Consider the following 26,132-nt stretch of genomic DNA (forward strand, 5'->3'; position numbering starts at 1 on the left):
AAAAGGAACTAACTCAAAATCCAGCAGTAGTGGAGCTTTTTCAGTTTACAGACATGCATCACATACATTTATTTTCTCAAGTAATCCTGGAAATAACGTTGGAAGATAGAGAGGTAAAGGTATTAGTGATCCCAATTTGCAGAAAAGTTCAGAGAAGTTTGGTGGCTTATTCGTGGTAGTCAATCAACTTAGAACTCAAGCTCAGTCGATACTTGAAGGCAACTAAATGTTACAATAGGCAGGACATAAACGTATAGCTGTTTATGGGGTTGGGTTTTTTTTTTTTTTGGTTTTTAAAAAATTCATCTCACATCTCTAGACAGTTTTCACATCCCTCGGGCACACAGCAATCCCTACCAAATTGCAGTTAATACAAACAATTCTTTATAGTAAGCAAGAGGCTCGTGTGTGGGGTGCTTTATTGTACCTTAGCCCTCACTACGGAAGTATGATTGATTAGGGCTAGGAAAATATCCGCTTTTGATAGCCCCTCCTCAAACATCCCCCTCTCGCCAAGACCCTAAAGATAAAAGGCGACATTATATTACTTCCAGGAACTATAACTAGAGAAAAGGAACCAACTTACTGGAAGGCTGAATTGCAATTGGCCTCACTGGGTCAAGAGCAGAGGAGGACACTCTCACACCGGTGTCATCCTCACCCCCTGGGCGACCACCCTTTCTTGGCTCCCCTCTCTTCCGCACCAACCCTCTGTTTCCATTCTCCCCGGGGCGAGCGGACAGGCAGTTCCGAAGCCAGGATAAGTGAACTCTCCAATTTGAGACAGGACAGAGCCAGGAGCTACAAAGCACGTACCTACTGATGTGTATAAAAAGGAAACCACGCTTCCTAGGGTAGGGAACCCCCAGTTGCAACTCCAGGGCGCTTCCGAGGCGCCAGGCGAGAACCACCTCAAGCACAGACTCTTTAACTCCCCGCTTCCGCGCTGTCGTAGGCCAACCAGGGCACGGGGCTTGCGAGCGACTGGCCAATCACGTCGCACAGCTGTCCGCGAACCAGCCAATCGCACCGAGGCCGCGGAGTAAATTCGAATGGAAACTCTCGGCTTCACATTCCGCGTAGAGGAACGCGGCTCCAAATTCAAACCAACGCAGCGTCCCGCAGGCAACGAGCGCGAGGGGCGGGGCGTCCTCGGCGTGAGCGAGGGACGCGCGGTGGGATTGCCTACCAGGGAGGAAGGCGCTCCAGTTCCGGGTCAGGCCCTTCTCCGCCTCCCCGGGCCTGGGCGGCCTCGGCCATGGCGAACAGTGGCGGCGCCGGGGCAGCGGCTGCCAGTGCGGCTGCGGCGGCGAATCTGAATGCGGTGAGGGAGACCATGGACGGTGAGTTCGCGGTCCCCTGCCTTTACCTCGCTTCTCTTTTTCAGAGTCAAGGGCCACGGGACGGGGGGAGCCTAGGGAAGATTTCAGGTTGACTCCGTGCCCGAAACGGCATCCTCGAAGATCTCCTGAAAGGACCGCCCAGGGCCGCGGGGCTGATGGCGCCATCCCTTGAGAGTTGTCTCTTCGCTGCTGCGTAGTTGGTCGCGCGTGCGGTGTTCCAGCCTCCACGTCAGCCCGGCGCGCGCCCACCTCGGCCCTCCCCTGCTCCGGTCTCGTCCCTTGTCGCTCGGGCCCCACGCGCCCTCTCCGCCCCTCCCCGCCAGCATCTGCCCTTCTTCCCCGGCCAGAGCCGGAAAGCCGCGGCAGCCCCCGATGCTGTAGTCCCCGTGCAGGCAGGGACCTTGTCCATTGCTCTGTCTCGGGGCCCTGGCACCTAATTAGGCGCTTTAAAAATATCCAGTGAATGCATAGTCCCTTCGTCAGAATTGCTCGGGTTGTCTTGGAGCAGTAACTGTTAATGGGCGCATTTGCCAGTTTTCGCGCCCTGAAGCACGTGGGTGTGACACAGGCTTAGAAGAGTTAGGTTCTTGGAGTTAGCCCTCTTGTTAACATTATATATCCCTGTTGTGTGCTTGGACAAACTACTTAAACATCTTTGAGCCTGTTTCTTTTTGTCTAAGATGAGGTTACTACCTCCCAGGATATTGTATTTTATGTCAGATAACCAGGTAAACGCATAGCAAAGGTAGCTATTAGTAAAAGGTAGTTAGTTTTTGTATTATTCAGATGTCATCTCACCTGCAGACTCCTTTTTGTCTCCATTTTATTCACATCCACTTGTATATGAGTGTTTGGATGGATATTATTTATCGTTGTTTGCAGTCTCAGCATTCTCCGGGGATACCCACATTCGCCACCATGTTGGTTAAAGCCTATTTCAGCTGAATGCCCACTAGCTAGTATTACCTTCCTGCCCTGTGTCTCCTTCATTGTAGGCTCCATTTGGTGATACAGCGCCTCATTATCATCCCTTTTTTTTAACCAATATTATTGATACATATTAATAAATCATACAGTTCATCCAACGTGTACAATCAGCTGTATTTGGTATAATCACAAGTTGTACATTAGAGCATTTTCATTATTTCAATAATAATTTAAAAAATTCTCTCAATCTCTGTGCTACACTGTTGTACATAAATGCTAGTTCTGGCTATTCTTGCACAATTATTAAGCAATTTTATTGAGATTTATTCATATATCTTGTGATCTGCCCATAGTATAATCCATGGCATTTAATGACAATGTTGTGCAACAATGTTGTGCAATTTTAGAACATTTTCATTACTCCTCAAAGATACTCTCAACACCCCTTAGCAGTCCTTCCCCACCACTACATAACTACTAATCTAATTTCATCTTTATAAATTGATTTGCATTTACCTTTTATATAAATGGAATCATACAATATGTAATACCTTGTGACTGGTTTCTTCTTTCACTTAGCAAATTGTAATTTATATATGCAATTTTGCCCTTTATCATATTTCACATGTGGTTTAGTACGCCATACAGTCCCATGTTACACTTTAGCTTTCCTATTAGTAATATATATGACCTTAAAGTTTCCCTTTAAACCACTTTCATACCTACGTAATAGTACTACTTGTTAACAAATGTTTTGTTGGGCTTTCACCTTTTCTATTCATTTTCAAAGATTAACACATCCTTTGTACTGGTTTTGCACAAATTAACCTTCAGCCTTCCATTCTTTAACCTCATTCTGTTTTCTGGTGACCCATCTGCAAATTATTGATTCCATGAAAGTACACAATATGTTTAGTTCATAGTAGTGGAATAATAAAGTATTTATCCTCTTGTATCTGGCATGCTTCACTCAACATAAATTCTCCAGGTTCATCCATGTTGTCCTATGCTTTACAATTTCATTTCTTACAGCTGCATAATATTCCATCATGTGAATACACCACAGTTTGTTTATCCATTGATCAGTTGATGGGACACCTGTGTTTCTATCTTTTGTCAATCGTGAATAATGCCTCTGTGAACATTGGTGTGCAGAGTGTTCATGTCACTGCTCTCAGTCTTTCTGTGTACATACCCAGTATTGGTTTTAACAGGTCATGTGGCAAATCTGTATTTAACTTCTTTAGGTTGTTCCTGTCTCTCCACATCTCCAATGCTTGTAGTTCTGTCTTAATAATGGCCATTCTGTTAGGTGTGAAGTGATAGCTCATTGTAGTTTTGATTTGCATTTCCCTAAATGCTAGTGATGTTGAACATACTTTCATGTTTGGTTTTTTTTTTTTTGCATTTGTATTTCTTTTTTGGAAAATGTCTATTCAAGTCTTTTGCACATTTTTAAATTGATTGTCTTTTTATTGTTGAGTTGTAGCATTTCTTTATGTATCATGGATATTAAACCCTTACTGAACATGATTTATAAATATTTTCTCCCATTGAGTCGGCTACCTTTCCACCCTTTTGACAAAGTCCTTTGAGATGCGAAAGTATTTATTCTTTAGGAGATCGCATTTATCTATTTTCATTTTTGTTGTGGGTGCTTTGGGTATAAGGTCCAAGAAACCACCACTTACCACAAGGTCTTTAAGATGTTTCCCTACAGTTCTAGCTGTTTTATCATCTTGGCTTCTGTATTTAGGTTTTTGATCCATTTTGAGTTGAATCTTCTATGGGGAGTGAGATAGGGGTCCTCTTTCATTCTTTTGGTTATGGATATCTAGTTCTCCCAGCCCCATTTGTTCAAGAGACTATTTTGTCCCATCAACATGGACTTGGGCAATAAGGTGAGGCAATAAGGAGAGTGGACTCTCACTTCTAATAAACTGGTCGATGTGTCTATCATAAATTATGCCAGTACCATGCTGTTCTGACTACTGTAGCTTTGTAGTATGTTTCATGGTCAGAAGTGAAATTATTCCCATGTCTTCTTTTTTAGAATGCTTTTGGCTATTCAGGTACACTTTCCCTTCCAAATGAATTTGGTAATTGCCTTTTCTATTTCTGTAAATGGTATTACAATGAATCTATAAATCAGTTAGGGTAGGATTGACATATTCATGATATTTAGCCTTCCAATCCATGAACATGAATGTCTTTCCATTTGCTTAGATCTTCATTGATTTCTTTTAGCATTATTTTGTAGTTTCTGCATATAGGTCCTGTACCTCTCTGGTTAAATTGATTCCTAGGTATTTGAGTCTTTTTGTTGCTTTTGTAAGTGGAATTTTCCCCCCGATTTCCTCCTCAGATTGTTCAGTAATAGTGTACAAAAACATGCCTAGTTTTGGCATGTGTTGGTCTTGTATCCTACCACTTTGCCAAACCCATTGATTTACTTAAGTAGCTTCATTGTAGACTTTCCAGAATTTTCTAAATATGGGATCATGTCTTCTGCAAATAGTGAGATTTTCCTCTTTTCCTATTTGGATGCCTTATATATATATATATATAGTTTAATTGCTTGTACTAGAACTTCTAGTATAATGTTGAATAACAGTGGTAACAGTAGGCATCCTCCTGACCTTAGAGGGAAAGCTTGTTTGGCTGAGGGTTTTTAGAGGGAAAGCTTGTTGGCAGAGGGTTTTTCATATATGCCCTTTACCATCTTGAGGAATTTTCCTTCTATTCTTATCTTTTGAAGTGTTTTGATCAAGGAGAAGGGATGCTGGGTTTTGCCCAATGCCTTTTCTGCATCAATAGAGATGATCATGTGTTTTTTTTCCCCTCAGTTTGTTAATGTGGTATATTACATTAATTGATTTTCCTATGTTGAACCACCAGGAATACATTTTAGAATACATCCCACTTGGTTATGATGTGTGAGTCTTTTGATATGCTGTTGAAGTCTATTTGGAAGTATTTTGTTGAGAATTTTGCATCATGTTTATTAGAGAGATTGGTCTGTAATTTTCTTTCCTTGTAGTGTCTTTATCTGGCTTTGGTATTAGGGTGATGTTGGCTTCAGAAAATGTATTGGGTAATTTTCCTGACTTCCTCAATTTTTTGGAAGAGTTTTAACAGGATTTGTGTTAATTTCTTTTTCAAATGCTTGTCAAGAAGCCATCTGGTCCTGTCATTTCTTTATTGGGAGATTTTTGTGACTGATTCAATCTCTTTAAAAGTGATTGGCTTGTTAAGTTCTTATATTTCTTGTAGCATCAGTGTAGGCTGTTGTGCATTTCCAGGAATTTGTCCATTTCATCTAGGTTATCTAGTTTTTTTTTTTTTAGCATACACTTTTTCATAATAGTCTCTTATTATCCTTTTTTTGCATTTAAAGTCCATTTTGTCTGATATTAGTATAGCTTCCCTTGTTTTTTTTGGAAAAGGTTACAGTTTGCATGGAGTATCTTTTTCCAGCCTTTCATTTGCATTTAGTGTGTATCCCTGGGTCTAAGGTATGTCTCTTGTAGGCAGCATAGAGATAGTACTCGTGTATTTTTATCCATTCCACAAATGGCATTATTTACTTCTACCATTTTATTCTTTGATTTTCATGTCATATCTTACTTTTTTTTTTTTTTTTTCTTTTTTTTGAGGTACTGGGTGCCAGGTATTGAATTCCTGGGTCTCATATGTGGGAAGCCAGCACTCAACCACTGAGCCACTTTGGCTTCCCTGAGTTGGTTTTTTTCATTTATTCTGCTTGATGTTTATTTTTGTTTTATCAGGAAGCACTGGGATCTGAACCTAGGACCTTCCATGTGGGAGGTGGACATTCAACTGCTTAAGCCATATCTGCTTCTGATATACTTTTTAAAAGACTCGAGGGAAGCAGATGTAGCTCAAGCAATTGGGCTCCTGTCTACCATATAGGATGCCCAGGTCCTCCTGGTGAAGGCAAGCTGGCCCATGTGGTGAACTGGCCCATGCAGAGTGTGGCCTGAACAGAGTACTGCCTCGCGCAGGAGTGCCGGCCCATGCAGAGAGCTGGTGCAGCAAGATGACACAACAAAAAGAGACACAGAGAGATAATAAGAGACGCAGCAGACCAGGGAGCTGAGGTGGCACAAGAGAATGATCATCTCTCTCCCACTCTGGAAGGTCCCAGGATTGGTTCCCAGGGCTGCTTAATGAGAATACAAGCAGACACAGAAGAATGCACAACAAATGGACACAGAGTAGACAGTGGAGGGTGGAGGGAGAAATAAATAAAATTTAAAAACCTTTAAAAAAAATAATAAGACTCAAATTGAGCTGCTAGAGATGAAAATTATAATGCCTGAGATGAAAAATTGGGAAGCACTCATAAATACTATAAAAGTTTTTAGAGGGACTTTGACTTAAATTAATGGATGACTTAATATTGCTAATATGTTCATTCTTTCCAATGACTATGTAGATTTTGTGCAATTTGAATCCTAATGGAATTGTCTTTAGAATTTATAACATTTTTAAGTTTGCCTAGAAAATAAAGCTTTTGAAAAAGAAAGATGGCAAAGGAATCTTTATCAGTTGTTTGTCCTACTACATGCAGTATAAAGTTATTTAAAATAGTGGCACTGACGTAAGATAAATATACAACTAATATATAGATATATGGAAATTTACTCTGTGATAATGTTAATATCTCAATAGTGAAAAGACAGAACATTCAATAAATAGTATTGGGGCACTTCAATTATTTCTAGAAGAAATGTTAGAGCCTACCAGCTACCAAAACTCCAGGGGTTAAAGTAAATATTTAAATGTTTGAGGCGGGAAGGGGAAAAAATCGAAATTTTCAAGTGCTGGAAGAGTATACTGGTGAATAATTACATGATCATTGCATGGAGAATAATTTTCTAAGCATAATGCCAAGGGAAAACAATACTGGGAATGATAACCTGTTGGTAGCTGTTTTAGAAAAAATTCTAAAATACACTTTGGGAAACAATGACCATAAAACAAAGGTCAATGGACCCAATTTTTTTACATCCTGTGTTAGAAGGAATTCCTGGGAAATAACTTATGGAAGCCAGAGTTCTCTATGATAATGCTTCTTAAACTATCCACATCAAAGACAGATACTTTATAAAAGCTACAATATAAATGAATTACTATAAAAATGAAATTATAAAGTATAACTATCATTTTTCCTTTTTTTTTAAGATTTATTTTTATCCCCTTCCACCCATCCCCCCCGTTGTCTGCTCTCTGTGTCCATTCACTGTGTGTTCTTCTCTGTCTGCTTGTATTCTCATTAGGCGGTTCTGGGAACCAATTCTGGGATCTTCTGGAGTGGAAGAGAGGCGATTACTCTCTTGCACCACGTCAACTCCCTGCTTTGCTACGTCTTTTTATTTTCTCTCCTCTGTGTCTCTTGTTGTGTCATCTTGCTGCGCGAGCCAGCCCTCTGCACAGGGCGGCTTTCCACTCTGGGCAGCACTCCCACTCGGGGGCATTCCTGCACAGGGCAACATCCTGCCTGGGGCTGGCACTCCATGGGCCAGCTCACCATGTGGGCCAGCTTGCCCCCACCAGGAGGCCCTGGGCATCGAACCCTAGACCCCCTGTATGGTAGACAGGAGCCCAATTGGTTGAGCCACGTCCATTTCCCTCATTTTTCATATTAAGCTCAACAGACATAAAATTACTCAAATTATGTAAAAGTTTCTAAACACTCTTAAGCCTTTAAATATCAATAAAATGTGATGTTTCCATTAAATGAAATGATTTTCAACTAATTAAATTACACTATAAAAGCATATTAAACATAATGGGGAAATGTTGAGAATAATTCTGATTATTATGACAGGTAAATTTTAGATAGGTATTAAATGAATCATAGAATATACATCAAGATATTAACAGCAATTATTTGGAGGGAGATTTTAAGTTTCTATTTTTTTTTTATGTTTTTTTTTTTTAAGATTTATTTATTTATTTCTCTCCCCTTCACCCCCCCACCCCCACCCCCACCCCCACCCCCACCCCCACCCCCACCCCCACCCCCACCCCAGTTGTCTGTTCTCTGTGTCTATTTGCTATGTCTTCTTTGTCCGCTTCTGTTGACGTCAGCGGCACAGGAGTCTGTATTTCTTTTTGTTGCACCATCTTGTTGTGTCAGCTCTCTGTGTGCGGCACCATTCCTGGGCAGGTTGCACTTTCTTTCACGCTGGGCGGCTCTCCTTACGGGGCACACTCCTTGCGCGTGGGGCTCCCCCCACCTGGGGGACACCCCTGCGTGGCAGGGCACTCCTTGCGCGCATCAGCACTGCGCATGGGCCAGCTCCACACGGGTCAAGGAGGCCCAGGGTTTGAACCAGGGACCTCCCATGTGGTAGACGGACGCCCTAACCACTGGGCCAAGTCTGCCGCCTTAAGTTTCTAGAGCTAAGTAAGGGCAAGACAGTATTACATTCCATTTTCCAAATCTGGGGATGCTCTGGTAGTTTCTTGGTATGTGTGGTAAAATATGAATTAAAAACAAAAGTACAGTAGTATGCATAAGATGTAAATTTTTTCGTTTTCTCTGTCTTTTCAGTTCTGCTTGAGATTTCAAGAATTTTGAATACTGGCTTAGATATGGAAACTCTGTCTATTTGTGTACGGCTTTGTGAACAAGGAATCAACCCAGAAGCTTTATCATCAGTTATTAAGGAACTTCGCAAGGCCACTGAAGCACTTAAGGTTAGAGACTCATATGTCAGTTCATTCTAAATAAAGATGATTTTGTTTAGAAAATGATTGATGATGAAGTTACATGAAAGATCTTAGTTGTAAAATAATTGAACTAATTTCCATCATTATCAGGAGAAATTCTGAGGAGCAGAAGCTTAATATTAATACTATATGTTCAGATCACCACTATTGCTACCATCGTGGACCGTGTTGTCTTTTCCCAAAAGTCTCCGACTGTTAAGAATTTTCCTTCTAATTCTTCTCCCACTATATTATGCTTACCTTATCACTAACTCTTTTCAAGTTCTACTTCTGATTTCTTCCTTGCTGAAGGCATGATTTCCTCATGTCCCCATCTCTCTCTGTCTCTACTAAAGTACTTAGGGAATGATTTTCAATCTTCTCTTTTATGTCTGGATTATTCTCCAACCCTCAAACTATCTCATATAAGATTAAATATTACAGATCTCTATTTGCCACTTTCACATGAGAGAAGTGACTAATTAAGATTAAGATCAGGAAAAAGTGTTCCCTCTCACATACACTGACTTAAATCTCTGTTGCTTTTATTTCTATGATTGTATAGCACTGATTCACCATGTATACTGAAACTTCAAGTTAGTTCCTCTTAAAACTTGTCCAAGTCCATAAAATGGCTTCTCACTAGCCTTTTTCTCTGAATAGCTCAACTTTATAAAACATGTAACTTACCCATCTCTCAGCTTGAGTTCTAGTGATTTGGATTGTTATTTTTATACATTTTTAAACTATGTATTTATTTATAAACTATTATATTATTATACATATAATACAAATATAAAATATAATACAAAAAGGTAAACAAAAATGCAGAGCAAAATATTCTAAAATGAATACATGTACGACTATCTTTGCCAACCTCTTGGGAGTTCCCTTGTGTTACCCGCTGGCCCCCCCCTCACTAGGCTTTCCCCTCCTGCTCGGCCATGCCAGTAACCTCTATCCTAACTTTTATGGTACAGCCTTACTTTTTACAATTTAACTGATTAAAGTTAGATCTTAAACACTGGTATTCAATTTTGTGAAAATTTTTATATTATATAAATGGAATTTTAAAGCACAATCTTTTTACTGGGTTTTTTAATCAAATACTATGTTTGTGAGATTCATTTCTGTTGTGTGTAGCTGTAATATATTCATTTTCCCTTTTTAAAAAATATTTTATTATACAAATATACTACAATTTATTTATCCCCTCTCCTGTGGAATGGATATTAGGTAGCTTCCAGTATGGAGCTATTACTAATGATGCTGCTCTGAGCATTGTTGTCTGTGTCTGTTTCATTTTTCTTACTTTTTTTAAAACAAAAATTAGAGAAGTTGTAGGTTTACAGAAAAATCTTTCATAGTTATAAGACTTTGGATTTTCTATTTCTTCTTGGTAGTTTTGGTAAGTTATATTTTTCATAATAATGAAATTGTTATTAAAGAACCATTTGACTTTGACTTTTTCTGTTTTTAATATTTTTGTTCTTGTGTTCCTTCTTTCCACTTTCTTTGGATTTAATTTGCTGTTCTCATTCTAACTCCTTGAAATGGCTGGTTATTATCTCCTTGATTTCTCTTTGTCCTGGTTTTCTAATATAGTATTTCTGTTCCTATAAACTTTCTTCTAAATGTGTCTTTAGCTGCATTCCACAAGTTTCAATATTTTTGATATTCAATCCAAAATATTATCTAATATCCATTCATTTCTTTTTTGACCCTGGGTTATTTAAAAATGTGTTTCTTAGAAATTTCCAAGCATTTGTTCATTTATAGCACAGTTTGAAATTAAATCAACTATTCTAGAGTAAAAAGTACTTAGTTACTCTTGTTAATACATGAATGGGATATTGGTAGAGTGTTTATCTAGTCATACATATATTTATTTGTTAGCTTATAGCTATAACTTTTATGTAGCAAAAAAATTACTAAATAATATAATAAGAATAGCTAAGAATTATTATTTGAGCTATTTCTTTGTGCCAGACCCTGCATGCACATTAAAGGCTTTATATATATTATTTCCTCTTGTCACAATAGTGACACGTACTACTACTACTGCTATTAGTTTACTGCTAAAGAAACTGAAGTAAATTTATAGTGGGACTTGGAGTTTAGTGGTGGAGCTGGGATTTGAATCTGGACTTCTGACTTCAGAGTTGTTTACTTAACCATTATGTTTCTTCCTACAATAAAATTTAAAGGATATTTCTGCTAGTTACTTATTAGAAGAGGATGAAATTGTTCTTTGAACAAACTGTGGCATGGGAACATTCCCTGGCTTAATATTCTCTCAAAACTCTATTGGTCAAAAATAAAAACTGTGATTAAAAATAAAAATCTGTTGTTTGCTGCATTCTCTCTTTACGTAGAATTCCTAGTAATTAGAATTTAATTGAATGGTATTTGTCTCTTAGAATTGGAAAATGTAAGTCAACATTATGAAATGTTGCAGAAAACTGCTACCTGAGACATTGTTTTTCCTTTGGCTCTTTAGTTAACTATGTAGAAAATTGTATCAAGTTTTTGCTAATCATTTTGTCTTTCACTTTTAAATATTTGCGTATTAATATTGTCTACATGGAAAGCGGATTTGGATCAATGGATAGAGCATCCGCCTACCACATGGGAGGTCCGCAGTTCAGACCCCGGGCCTCCTGACCTGTGTGATGAGCTGGCCCAGCACAGTGCTGATGCGCGCAAGGAGTGCTGTGCCACGCATGGGTGTCCCTGCGTAGGGGAGCCCCACATGCAAGTAGTGCACCCCATAAGGAGAGCTGCCCAGCGCAAAATAAGTGCAGCCTGCCACACATGGAGAACGGGTGCAGCAAGATGACACAGCAAAAGAGACAGAGATTCGCGGTGCCGATAACGAGAATACAAGCAGAAGAATACACAGCAAATGGACACAGAGAGCAAACAACTGGGGGGTGGGGGGGGGGGCAGGGAGGGGAGAGAAATAAATGAAAAATAAATCTTTAAAAAAAAAAAAATAGGAACAATAGTACATTATTGGTGGAAATATAAAAAAATATATAGCCTATGTAATTTATAGTAAAAGTAATTATTCATGTGTCTTCCCAATTAGATAAGTTCCTTAAGTGCAGTAGATATGTCTTATGTGTATTCTCTACAGCATAAATAGGACTGTTAATTAGGTGCATTTTATGAATGATTCTTTATCATGACTGAATTTTTTTATTTCTTTAATGCTAGTCTTTATGTACATGATTATGTACATAATCATCTCCATATTGTGATTTGAGAAATTCGAGACAAAACCTGCTTTCCACTATCTTCTCCTACTTTAGTGCCATGGGCCTTTAATTTTACCATTATTGATGCATTCGTATGGACTGAGCCTTCCACTTTGTCTTGCAGCTAGGCGTCTTGTGCTATCACTGATACCATAAGATAAATTTGTCTGTCATATATTCCCACCCCGTGTAGGGACGCCTCCTGTGCACGAGGATATTTTGGCTATAGAATTTGGAGTTGGGAGAGAAATGAGGAATTAAGTAAGTCCCATGCCCTAACCTATCCTCCCAAGGGAGAGAATAAACTGCACAGGAAAAAAAGTTGAGAAGAGAGACATGTTAAAGTTGATTTTTCCCAGGGCTGAGCCTTACAAACCTTTAAGTCTTGAGTGGCATTCCGGTAACTATAGCAGTCTTTAGGATGCCATTGCTGTCTTTCAAATGGAAAGTAGTTTTGCATTTGTATAACATGAATGCCACACAAGGTTGATAGCTTACTTGAAGTGAAAGTATTTGTTTGGCAGCTGTATATTGGGAGGAGAACTAAAATTAACAAGAAAATGGTATGACACCAGATGAATTAAACTTCATTTCAGTTAATATATTTTAATTTTTAAAAAAACTCTAACAGAGTATTTGTGTTTGTATTTTTTTTTTTATGGTTTCTTCATATGATACTGAAAATGGGATTAGGTAGATGACAGTGTTTAGACTAAAACTAATACAAGAACCTATAAGGAAACAGAGAAAATGGAGAGGGTGTATATGGGAACTATACTTTCCACATGATTCTGTAAACTACAACTGCTGTAAAAGAAAAAGAACTGTAAGGTGGGATTTTTTTTAAACTAGGTTCTTTATTATTATTGTCTTTATTATTGTTGTTATTGTTTCTTTTTCTTTTTTTCCCCCAAACTAGGTTCTAATTCTTATGGCTTGTAAACCCAGAGAAGGGAAAGCCTAATTTAGAATAGTTTTGAGAACAGACTGTAAAGAAAAGCATGGTAGGTTCTAATGGCTGCAAAGAGAATGTTTCAGCCTTGTTTCAAATTAAATTAATTCCAATTTTCCCAGTTTTCTAAAGGATTTTTGTGAAGGAATTCTGGACTAAACTTAAAAGTAAATATTAGGGAAGTGGACTTGGTCCAATGTATAGGGCGTCCACCTACCACATGGCAGGTCTGCGGTTCAAACCCCGGGCCTTCTTGACCCATGTGGAGCTGGCCCATGTGCAGTGCTGATGCACGTGAGGAGTGCTGTGCCACGCAGGGGTGTCCCCTGCATAGGGGAGCCCCATGCACAAGGAGTGCGCCCCATAAGGAGAGCTGCCCAGCACGAAAGAAAGTGCAGCCTGCCCAAGAATGGCACCGCACACACGAAGAGCTGACACAACAAGACGATGCAACACAAAGAAACACAGATTCCTGGTGCTGCTGATAAGGATAGAAGCGGTCACAGAAGAACACACAGCCAATGGACACAGAGCAGACAACTGGGGAGGGGGAGAAATAAAAAAATAATTCTTAAAAAAAGAGTAAATATTAATTAGGAAGTGAAAATGTAAATGAAGTCTAACATGTATCTTAAAAGTTTAAAGTCATAGCAGTTTCATATTTTGCATTAAGAAAGTAGCATTACATTTTTTCATGTACTTTTAACTTACTTAAGATGATATAACATTGACAGTGCAATGTTGATAAATTTCTCTCCATGGTTATTTCTTTTTCCATGGTTTTATTATAATCTTACCTTCTTGTTCTAGGCTGCTGAAAATATGACAAGTTGACTTTCTGGAGAAATCCTGATGAGATATGTCAGGCTCTGCAAGAGGATTTGAAGATTGCATTGTAGTCAATGTAGAATGAAATTACTGCATGCAGCTGTGTAGAAACATTTTCCTTTTTAAAAGAATTATAAAACCATAGCTTTATAAATCAGTGGAAAGTCTCTTACAGAGAGAACTATCAGATGTGTTTACTTCACATCTTATTCGTTTTGTTAATGGACCTAATATTTTGGCATTGCTGTGTTTTTATTTATAGCTCTCATAGCTTTAATTTTCTAAGCAGTCTATCTGTCAAATATGTACATCTACTGTGCCTGTTGAAAATCTAGTGGAACCCATCAATAGTGATGTAGTTATGACTTGTTGACATTTCCATTATAAACTTTAATTTTGAATTGTTTATGCATAATATCTGGATTTAAGTTGTACTGGACTGAAAGTTGACAGAATTTCAGCCACCGTTTGTGAATTTTTATTTAGATTTACTATGTATATCAAAAATTGTTTCCTTTTTTAAAATAAGAGCATGAGAAGTATTTCTTGTGTTCTCTTTAACAAAGACTAGGTTTTTAAACATACAGTTTGGCTGGCAGTTAATGTGAACCTGATCATTTTTATACTGAAATAAAATTTTCAGAAACTTAGATTTTAAAAGTAATGACAGTGTTTAACTTGGTATTATTTATAATTTGATTCATTTAAATCTAATGACTATGTTTTTCTTTCTAAGTTTTATACCCTATAAATGAAAGCCTAAAAATTCATAAAATAAAATGGAGCAAACATCCAAATTCCTTTTTTATTAAATTATATAAAAGTAATTTGAATGCTTAACTAGTGACTCTTTGGTTATCTAATAAATCATTAAGTGGGAAGTGTCTTTCAAACATAAATGTTAATATTTTCTGAAGGAATAAGTATTTCTAGTCATTAAACACAAAAACTAAATCAACATATCAGGATTATAACTCTGCCTTTCTAAGATCATTTATGTGTGTCATTATTTTTACACTGAAAGTTTTTAAATAACCAAAATAATGGATCAAAATAAATTCTAGATAAGTTAGAATAGTGTTGATTCTCTCCCTGTAACAATATCAATGAAAGATTTTTCACAAGATTAATACGAATTTATTCTGATTTTACTGTTCCTTAAATTTTAGGCCTTTCAAGCTTACATTAAATGATAGTACAAGCATTTACTCTTTAGTTGCATTTTTTGTTCAGACATGCTGAAGTTTCAATAAGGCTTATCAATATTTAAATAGCAACTTTCTCTACTATTTTAAAAATCTAGTCTTTTTGGCTTTTTAAACCCATGGCATCTTTATCAAGTGCACTGGAAGGTCTATTATTTGCTGAACTGATGGGGAGACAATAACTTGTGACAGTAAGTCATTTAATAATAAACTGCAAACGCTGCTTGTTTATTAAATCATCTATAAAGAAACACTTTTGTTAGGCTCTTAATTTGAGCAAAATTTGTATGTAGTTGTAGGCCTTAAGACTTGATAGTTTTATTTATGATTTTGTAGATTAAATTATTTTATGTATGAAACAAAGCAGGAAAATATACTGAGAAGGGATTATGTTTACAGAGGCCTTCTTTAGTGTATTACATTTCTGAAATGTAAACATATATTTTTAATGTATATTTAAATAATATTTAAGGAAAAAAGTAATGATGCAATTGCAGTGTGTGCATGTTGTCAATGACAAAAATAAAACCATTGTGACAGTATTGGCATGTACCTTTGACTTAATATATGCTTGTGTTTCCAAAGATAATCTATAAATATTTAGATGCCTTTTTAGTTATGTGTGCTTTAAGACCATTTAAAGGTAGATTATATAATTTACAATTTAACATCAGGCTTGAAGTGTAAAATGGAATACTTTTCCCCTGGTAGTGAAAGGAGATAGCTATATTAACATTGCCCGAGGCTTGAAAACAAAGTTGGCAATTGAGGTAAGTATGAGATTACATTTTTATGTACTTCAAATAAGAGCTGCTTTACCTAGTGGGACATGAAATCCCTCATCTATAGTCTTTCTGTGAAGTAGCATATTTTACACTTAGAGGATATCAATTCAGATGCTTAATTTTCATCATATATACTTGATCTGTACTTTGAGTTCATAAAATTTACAGTTGAAAATAATTTACATACCAAAATTGTTCCAAACATACTTATTTTTCAATAACTGAATCAAATGCCAGTTTGTGTATTAGCCACCAGAAATCTGTTGGCTTTTATAAAGGGTATTTATTTGGGGTAAAAGCTTATCATTACAAGGCCCTAAAAAGAGTCCAACTCAAGGTTACTTCCTTACCAAACTCTGTTGCCACATGTTGAAGCAAGATGGTGGGCAATGTCTGCGAAAGCTCAGCCTTCCTCTTCCCTCTTAAGGCTCCATGGGTCCAGCTTCTCCATGATCTCAGCTGTAGGTTGGCATAAGGCTTGTCTCTTCCCTGGGCTTGTTTTCTTCCAGGCTCAGCTGCTGTGGTTTCCACAAGGTCAGCTGTAAACTATCAGGCAAATATCTCATTTCTCTTCCCTGGGCCTCTGTGGTGTCCATGGAGCGGTCTCTTCCTCTATCTTCTCTGTGTATCAACTTCTGTGTTCTTGATTGAGCATCCTTTTATATAGCCTACCAAGGGGGCGGGGACTTGGACTTGACCCAGCATTCCCTAATGACATGGTTGAATCAAAGTCCTAACTTAACATAATTTAATCAGACATCTCAGCTGAACCTAATACAATCAAAGGGTATCAAGGCCCTGAGGAACAGACCAGTTTACAAACATAATCAAATATCTTTTTTGGAATTCATAGTATCAAACCGCTACAGTTTGTAAATGTATTTTTAAATTAAGATGAACTAAAATAAAAAATTTATTTCCTCAGTCATACCATTAGGCCAAATTTCAGGTATTCATTTGCCACATTCGGTCAAATTGGACGCACATCTTTACTTATTTGCCCGTCCTGTTGTTCTCAAACCCTAATCAATGCACACTGAATTTGCTTAAAATATATTTTTATTAGGTTGTGAACTTACAGTCATGCACATGTTTGGAATTCCCATACAACACCCTTCCACCAACACACCACATTTTGTGGAACATTTCATATAGATCACAAGACAACACTATCAGATTATTATCACCATCATGATCACAGTGTACATTTGGTGTACCTTGCCATTATTAACACATTACATCTTTGAATGCACATTGAATTTTACATCTTTACATTATCTTTGTTGTTACTTTAGTAGGTACATATTTTACCAATGTTGTCTTATACATCTGGGTTACATATAGAAGAGCACGACCCTTCTGTTATATTAAGATGGGCACAGATATTGCCAGTCTTCAATTAGAAGAACATTTCCTATCCACTCTAAAATGGAGAGGGAAGGTATGCCTGGCAACAAAAATGAGGAACTAGAACAGGGTCAAAGAAGGAGTGGAACCAGGCAGTCTGACCACTGGAACTGCTTATCACTAGGCTCTTCAACCTCCCTTTGAAAACTCGTCCATAGACTCAGCCTGGGATTCTGTCATACTCAGCTCCCTGGATACCATTTCCCACCAGTGGTCACGTTCCTCTCATTCTGGGTTGTTTGAAGATTTGCCAGCTGTTCCTAACTTCTGTATGCAGTCTGTTTAGTTCATCCATAAACGGCTCTTCAGTTGGCCTCTTTGGCAGTATTGCTGCCAGAATATTACCCAAGGCAGAATGCATTTTAAAAATTCATTCAGTGCATATTCATTGAGCACTTACTGCATTCCAGACACTCTTCAGGGCATCATGGGGCAGTCATGAAAAAAATTGGCAAGATCCTGCTGGGTGTGGACTTTTCACCCGGGTTGAGAGAGAGAAAACATCAGACATGGTACGTGCTGGATGACAAGTGTATTTTCCTTTCTAGATGGTCTCCAGTGACATTTCAGCTGAGGCTTTAATGGCAAGAAGGAGCTAGTCACGCAAAAAGCTGGGCAAAGAGTTTTCCATTCAAGGCATTGCTTAGTACAAAAGTCCTAGGACAGGAACAAAAGTGGTATGTTTGTAGAACAGAAGGAAGGACAAGTAACAAAATAGTAAATGGTGGGGAGAAATGGACAGAAGAAATGGAGAGTTTGTTCAGTTTACCATGCTTTTTCCTTCATTTCTATGTAAGAAAAGTAAATATATTTTTAAATTATTATACTCTTAAAACAAATTATGCCACCCAGTAAGAACAATGTAATTCTGAATGGATGCAAACACCAGGGTGAACATTGTTTTCAGGTTTGGGATTAGTTACCAATTCATAATAGTTACCAGTGTAACCCAGGAGAATATAACAGGAATCTATGGGCCTTTTGCTACAAGTAAAAAGAGGGTGACTAGTAAATAAGGAAAGAGCAGGCCATTAATAATGACTCTAAAATGGCAGTGAATACATTTTAAACCTTAATGTGGAAAATGAAGCAATAGAAAAAAGACTTGTTTTCAGATTAGGTGCTGTTTTCAGATAAGGTGAATTTCCTTGGAAAAAAAGGCTTGATAGACTGTTTTATAGTCAAGGCTGATTTTAAGGAGGGCACCCTAACAGTAATAGAGGTGCAATTATTTCTTAAATTCCTTGACGATTACAGAAAAATAACACCCAAATCAAATGCATCTTATCTTGAAAGGAAGAAATTACTATCCTATAAGTTTTGATGTAGACAATTAATAAAATCATAATGTGAAAATCAGTTAACATCTAGGATAATACTTACTAGAAAGCAACAGTGAAGTATTTTTCCAAAAGGCTTCAAAACTAGGGAATAATATATGGTTTATTTCCATGGTGATTTCCAAATAACAATGTTCTTTCACCCACATAATCTCATTTGATACTTTTTTTTCTTTTTTAATTAGAGAAGTTGTAGGTTTACAGAAAAATCATGTAGAATTTGCTGCAATCCCATATATACTCCTATCCCCATTATTTAACCATACAATATGTTAAAAAATATAATTGGTTCATAGTAACACAATCATACAGTATTTGTCCTTTTGTGTCTGGCTTGTTTCACTCAACATAATGTCCTCCAGGTTCATCCATATTGTCATATGCTTTACAACTTCATTTCTTCTTACAGCTGCATAATATTCCATTGTGTGAATACACCACATTTAGTTTACCCATTCATCGGTTCATGGACACTTGGTTGTTTCTGATTTTGGGCAGTTGTGAATAATGTTGATATGAATATCGGTGTGCAGATGTCTGTCACATCACTGGTTTCAGTTCTTCTGGGTATATACCCAGTAGTTGTATTGCAGGGTCATGTGGCAAGTCTATATCCAACTTCTTTAAGAACTGACAGTCTACAGTGGCTGTACCATTCTGCATTCCCACCAGCAGTGAATAAGCGTTCCTATCTCACCGCATCCTCTCCTCTACGGAGAACACTTGTAGTTCTCTGTCTTTTTAATAGTGGCCATTCTGATAGGTGTGAAATGATAACTCATTCTAGTTTTGATTTGCATTTCCCTAATCATTAGTGATGTTGATCATTTTTTCATGTGGTTTATTTGTTTTTTGTCATTTGTATTTCTTCTTCAGATAAATGTCTGTTCAAATCTTTTGCCCGTTTTTAAATTGGGTCGTTTGTCTTTTCTTGTTGAATGATAACATCTCTATATATCCTGGATATTAAACCCTTATCAGACATGTGATTTCCAAATATTTTCTCCCATTGAGTTGGCTGCCTTTTCATCCTCTTGACAAAGTCCTGTGAGGTGCAAAAGTGTTTAATTTTGAAGAGGTCCTATTTATCTATTTTTTCTTTTGTTGCATGTGCTTGGATGTAAGGTCCAAGAAACCATTACCTACGAAAAGTTCTTTAAGATGTTTTCTACATTTTCTTCTAGAAGTGTCTTGATCCTGGGTTTTATATTTAGTCTTTGATCCATTTTGAGTTGATTCTTGTATAGGGAGTTAGATAAGGGTCCTCTGATTCTTTTGGTTATCGATAGCCAATTGTCCCAGCACCATTTGTTGAAGAGACTGTTTTGTCCCATTAACATGGACTTGATAGATTTGTCAAAAACCAGTTGACTGTATAGATGAGGGTTTTATTTCTGGATTCTCAATTCTATTCCAAAGATAGATCAATATGTCTATCTTTATACCAGTACCATGCTGTTTTGTCCACTGTAATATGTTTCAAGCTCAGGCAGTGAAATTCCTCCCACTTCTTTCTTCTTTTTTAGAATGCTTTTGGCTATTTGGGTGACTTTCCCTTCCAAATGAATTTGGTAATTGCCTTTTCTAATTCTGTAAATAAGCTGTTGGAATTTTGTTTGGTATTGCATTGAATCTATAAATCAATTTGGGTAAGATTGACATCTTCACGATATTTATTCTTCCGATCCATGAACACGGAATGTCTTTCCATTTGTTTAGTTTTTCCTGATTTCTTTTAGCATTGTTTTGTAGTTTCCTACATATACGTCCTGTTCTTCTTTGGTTAAATTAATTCCTATTTGAGTCTTTGTTGTTATTATAAATGGAATTTTCCCCCCTGATTTCCTCCACGATTGTACAGTACTAGTGCACAAAAACATTACTGATTTTGGCATGTTGATCTATCCTGTTATGTTGCTAAACTCATTTATTAGCTCAAGTAGTTTAGTCATGGATATTTCAGAATTTTCTAAGTACAGGATCATGTCATCTGCAAATAGGGTTTTACTTCCTCTTTTCCTATTTGATGCTGTGATGGTTAAGCAACTGTGTCAACTTGGCCAGGTGATTGTGCCCAGTTGTTTGGTCAAGCAAGCACTGGGCTAATTGTAAAACAAGGATATTTATGGGCTTTATTGATTGGTGAGTGTACTGCAGAGATGGTTGATTACATCTGCATGAACCAGGGAGATTCCTGTCAACAATGAGTGACGCTTTATTCAATCAGTTAAATCCCTTAAAAGGGTAAGTGATTTCAGCATTCAGAGAGAATTTCCCAGCTCATTTTTGGACAGCCAACATATCCCAGAAACTCATCAAGGACCTTCATTGGACTTTCATCTGAGCCCCTGGTTTGCAGCCTTCCTGCGGACCTGCGTGCATCCCACGGTCATGTGAGAGAATTATATATAACCATACTATTTACAGATATCTCCTGTTGATTCTCTTTCCTTAGAGAACCCTGACTAATATAGATACCTTTAATTTTTTTTTTCTTGTCTAATTGCCCTAGTTAGAACTTCTAGTACAATATTGAATAACAATGATGACAGTGGGCATCCTTGTCTTGTTCTGGATCTTAGAGGAAAAGCTTTCAACCTTTTCTCAGTGAGTATGATGTTGGCTGTGGGTTTTTCATACATGCATTTTACCATATTGAGAAATTTTCCTTCTATTCCCATCTTCTGAAGTGTTTATCGAAAAAGGATGCTGGGTTTTGTCAAGTGCATTTTCTTCATCGATTGAGATGATCATGTGGTTTTTTCCTTCAATTTGTTAATGTGATGTATTACACTGATTGATTTTTTTATGTTGAATTATCCTTGCATACCAGGAGTAAATCCCTCTTGGTCATGATGTATAGTTTTTTGACTGCTGTTGGATTCAATTTGCAATTATTTGGTGAGAATTTTTGCATTTATATTCATTAGAGAGATTGGTCTGTAATTTTCTTTTCTTTGTAGTATCTTTATCTGACTTTGGTATTAGGGTGATGTTGGCTTCATAAAATGTGTGGGGCAAATTTCCCTCCTCTTCAATTTTTGGGCAGAGTTTAAGAATGGTGTTAATTATTTATGGAATGCTTGGTAGAATTCACCTATGAAGCCATCTGGTCCTGGGCTTTTCTATGCTGGGAGATTTTTGATGACTGATTCAATCTCTTTAAATGTGATTGGTTTGTAAGTTCTTGTATTTCTTTTAGCATCAGTGTAGGTTGTGCATTTCTAGGAATTTGTCCATTTCATTTAGGTTGTCTAGTTTGTTGGCATACAGTTTCTCATAATATCCTCTTATGATTCTTTTTATTTCAGTCATAACTTTCCCCCTTTCATTTCTGATTGTGTTTATTTGCATCTTCTCTCTTTTTTTCTTTGTTAGTCCAGCTAGGGATTTGTCAATTTTATTGATCATCTCAAAGAACCAGCTTTTGGTTTTGTTGATTTCCTCTATTATTTTTTGTTCTCTATTGCATTTATTTCTGCTCTAATCTTTATTATTTCTTTCCTTCTCCTTGTTTTGGGATTAGTTTGCTGCTCTTTTTCTAGTTTCTTTAGTTGTTTAGTTAAATCTTTGAGTTTAGTTCTTTCTTTTCATTTTTTAATTTTTTATCTATTTTTTATTCTTTTTCTTCTTTTTTAATATAGACATTTAGGGCTATAAATTTCCCTCTCAAAACTGTCTTCACTGTATCCAATAAGTTTTGGTAAGTTGTATTCTTTTTATTTGTCTCAATATATTTACTGACTTCACTTGCAATTTCTTCTTTGATGCATTGATTATTTAGGAGTGTGGTGTTCAGCCTCCACACGTTTTCAAATTTACTTTTTTCCTGTCTATTATTGATTTCCAGTTTCATAACATTATGATCTGAAAAGGCGCTTTGTATAATTTAAATATTTTTATATTTATTGAGCACTGCATTGTGCCCTAACATGTAGTCTATCCTGGAGAAAGATCCATGGGCACTTGAGAAGAATGTATAACCTGCTGAGTTTGGATGCAGTATTCTATATATGTCAGTTAGGTCCAACTCATTTATCATATTGTTCAAGTTCTCTGTTTCCTTGTTGATCTTCTGTCTAGTTGTTCTATCTAATAACATGAATGAGATGTGAAGTCTCCCATGATTATTGTATGTCTATTTCTCCCTTCAGTTTGCCAGGGTTTGCCTCATATATTTTGGGACACCCTGGTTAGGTGCATAGATATTTATGACTGTTATATCTTTCTGGTTGATTGTCCCTTTTATTAATTATAATGGCCTTCTGTATCTCTTATACCTTCTTTGCATTTAATGTCTGTTTTGTCCAATATTAGTATAGCTACCCCTGCTTTTTTTATTATTACTATTTGCATGGAATATCTTTTTCCACCCTTTCACTCTCAGCCAGTTTGTATCCCAAGTTGAGTTTCTTGTGGGCAGCATATGGATGTCTCATGTTTTTTAATCCATTCTGTTAGCCTGTATCTTTTGATTGGGATGTTCAAGCCTATCATATTCAATGATAGTACCGTAAATACATTATTTACTTCCACCACCTTATTCTTTGATTTCCATATGTCATATCATATTTTTGTTTGTCTTTTTAATCTTTTTGATTACCCTTTCTGCTATTCTTTCTTCTGTCCTCTCCTCCAGGACTCTCTCTCCTGTATTTTTATTTCAGATTCTAAGTCTTCCTTTAATATTTCCCGCAAAGATGGATTATTTTTTGCAAACTCTCTTGGTTTCTTTTTCTTGTGAATATTTTATACTCGCCTTCATATTTGAAGGACAATTTTGCTGGATAAAGAATTCTCAGCTGGCAGTTTTTCTCTTTCAGTATCCTAATTGTATCATATTACTATCTTCTCACCTCCATGGTTTCTGAAAAGAAATCTGTACTAAGTCTTACTAGGTGTTCCTTGTATGTGACGATTTGCTTCTTGCTTGCTGCTCTGAGAATTTTCTCTTTACCTTTGACACTTGACATTCTAAGTAGTATGTGTCTTGAAGTAGGTATATTTGGATTTATTCTGATAGGGGTTTCATGTGCTTCTTGGACATGTAAGTTCATTTCTTTTATGAGAGTTGAGAAGTTTCCAGCTATTATTTCCTCAAATAGTCTTTCTGCTCCCTTTCCTATCTCTTCTCCTTGTGGATCTCCGGTGATACATATGTTGTTGTGTTTCATGTCGTCATTCAATTCTCTGGGCCCCTGCTCCATTTTTTCCATTTTTTTTCTCTCTTCAATTTTAGCTGTTCTATCTTCTGTATCACTTAGTCTTTCTTTTATCATTTTGAGTGTGCTGTTGTATGCCTCTAATGTATTTTTTATCTCACCTATTGTGTCTTTCATCCCATGAGCTCTGTTACTTTTCTGTTCAAGATTTCAAATTTTTCTTTGAACTCACTCATTGTCTTCTTGATGTCACTTATCTCTTTAGCCATATTGTCTTTCAACTCTTTGATTTTGGTAATTTGTGTGCATCTCACTAATTGGTTCTCTCAAATACTATGTCTCCTCTGGCATTTTGATATATTCCTTTTCTTGGGCCATGTCTTCCATTTTCTTAGTATGGCTCATAATTTTTTGCTGATATCTAGGCACCTGATTAGTTTACTTAGATTCTTAACTTTTTTTAAATTTGGAGGATTTAGTGGCAGGAGGCTGTGTGTTACCACTACTCTTTGATTCTTGGCTCGACCTGGATTATTAGGATTGTCCCTGCTAGTTGCTCAAAACTGGGCTCTAGAACCAGTAATTGGTTGCAGACCTGCTTCCTAGGGCCTTGGTGAGGGAAGCTATAAAGGCCAGAAAAAGCTTCTCTTACTTATTTTAATTTTTTCACACACACTTTCTTGGTCTGCTTGCAGATGGTGCTCTTTGGCAGCTGTCAGTTCAATGCCTGGTCAGAGTGCGTTTGTTGCAACACAGACTGGATCTATGTGATAGAGCTTCCTGCCTGGAGGCTAAGAGCCTTGTAATTCAAACTTTCTCAGAGATAGTTCTCTAGCCTTCTCTGGCAGCCCCCTCCTTTTTTCTGGATAGGAATATTTCCACTCCCCTCTGAGTCCTCTTCAGGCCTGGTTAGTAGAGAATGAGTTTGGGAGGGTCATATACCTTTAGCACCTTGCTGCTTCCAAGGCAAAAGATGGCACGGTCCTACCTGGCCTGGACGGGCTCCTGGGACACAGCAGACCAAATGTGTGAGTTGAAAGCTGAGTCAGCCTTAGGTTATGTCCCTCTCTCTCCCCTTTCCTGGGGAGGTACGTCCTCAACAATCAGTCCCAAATAGAAGAGGAGATTGAGAGTATCCCATCTCTAGTCCTCTGCCAGCTTCCAGAGCAAATCACGGTGTTGGCCCTTCCAGCCTGGAACGACTGGTAGGACACAGCAGACCAAATTTGTGGATCAGAAGGTAAGTCACCCTTAGGCTGTGTCCCTCTCTTTCTCCTTTCCTGGGGTGGTAGATCCCTGGAGGCCCCTTTGTAGGCATAGGCCGGAGAATTCTAAAGTGTCTTTATCGTGTGCTGTGTGCCAGCAGCAGCAGCCTCTGGTTTCAACTCACAGTTCTGTCATGGTGATTCCTTTCCTTTGTCCCTCTCCCCTCTGGGTGTGTCCAGCCTTTGTGTGGTGTCCTAAACCCTAGAAGATCTTTTTCCAGGCAGTTTCAGCCTGACTTCTAGCTATTTTCTAGAGAAGAACAGTCCAGTGTCTTGCTACTCTTCCTGGAAGTCATTTGATTCTTAAAACGACTGTGAAGTGGTTAGGAAATTACCACCCACTCCGTCTTCCCATTTCATAGATAAGAAAATTGAGAAAAAATAGAATTTTCCCTGGAAAGTATAAAACATGTAATATTTCACCTCTAAAACTTTCTTTCATCTTGGAAAGAAATGGTAACAGGTAGATTGAACCCACATCCTTACAAACAGAATGCACATACATGCAACACAAATGCACATGGAACTAAGATATTAGGAAATATTTCCAGTTGCAGAGAGGAGAATGTCTTAGCATTCTGAAAGACTCTCAAGCTTGAATCCTCAAATCTATTTGGAGGAAACATAATAGAAACTTTTTCAAAACTGTTTGAGAATCGAATACATGAAAATTTAGCTAGGGAGTTGGTATATTAAAATATACATAGTTTAGAAGAGTTGTATCTTTGCTTTCATCCATTGATTCCTTCAGTTAGTATTTATTGGAAGCCTAATGTAATCAGCAATTCTAGTTAGTAGGGATTCAAATATTAATAAAAGGGAGACTAGTAAAGGAAACATGCACACAAATATCACAACATAATGTGATTTATGCTTTGAAGGAAAAGATGCTGAGGGAGAATTTATGAGGAGTGAGC

At 37.4% G+C, this 26,132-nt stretch overlaps 2 protein-coding genes across 2 annotated transcripts in view; one reads left to right on the forward strand and one right to left on the reverse strand.

The window, feature by feature from the left end:
• The window catches only part of BORA (BORA aurora kinase A activator), a 35,695-nt gene extending 34,505 nt beyond the window's left edge, over nt 1-1,190 (reverse strand). Inside the window, exon 1 of the mRNA XM_004468149.4 lies at nt 817-1,190. The gene's annotated coding sequence lies outside the window, so the exon portion shown is untranslated. The remainder of the gene's footprint in view (nt 1-816) is intronic.
• Nucleotides 1,046-15,798, forward strand: MZT1 (mitotic spindle organizing protein 1). Its single transcript, XM_004468150.4, has 3 exons — nt 1,046-1,343; nt 8,854-8,999; nt 14,034-15,798. The coding sequence occupies exons 1-3, from the start codon at nt 1,259-1,261 to the stop codon at nt 14,055-14,057; spliced, it is 255 nt and encodes an 84-aa protein (XP_004468207.1). The 5' UTR covers nt 1,046-1,258; the 3' UTR covers nt 14,058-15,798.
• The last annotated feature ends 10,334 nt before the right edge of the window (nt 15,799-26,132 follow it).

Source organism: Dasypus novemcinctus, chromosome 15 (assembly GCF_030445035.2).
Source record: "Dasypus novemcinctus isolate mDasNov1 chromosome 15, mDasNov1.1.hap2, whole genome shotgun sequence".
Classification (NCBI taxonomy): Eukaryota; Metazoa; Chordata; class Mammalia; order Cingulata; family Dasypodidae; genus Dasypus; species Dasypus novemcinctus.

Excerpts from the sequence above, each read along its gene's own strand:
- MZT1 (XM_004468150.4), top strand. The coding sequence starts at position 1,259 with ATGGCGAACAGTGGCGGCGCCGGGGCAGCGGCTGCCAGTGCGGCTGCG. Across the intron at positions 1,344-8,853 it reads GGTGAGGGAGACCATGGACG|TTCTGCTTGAGATTTCAAGA; the intron begins GTGAGTTCGCGG and ends CTGTCTTTTCAG. Across the intron at positions 9,000-14,033 it reads AGGCCACTGAAGCACTTAAG|GCTGCTGAAAATATGACAAG; the intron begins GTTAGAGACTCA and ends TTCTTGTTCTAG.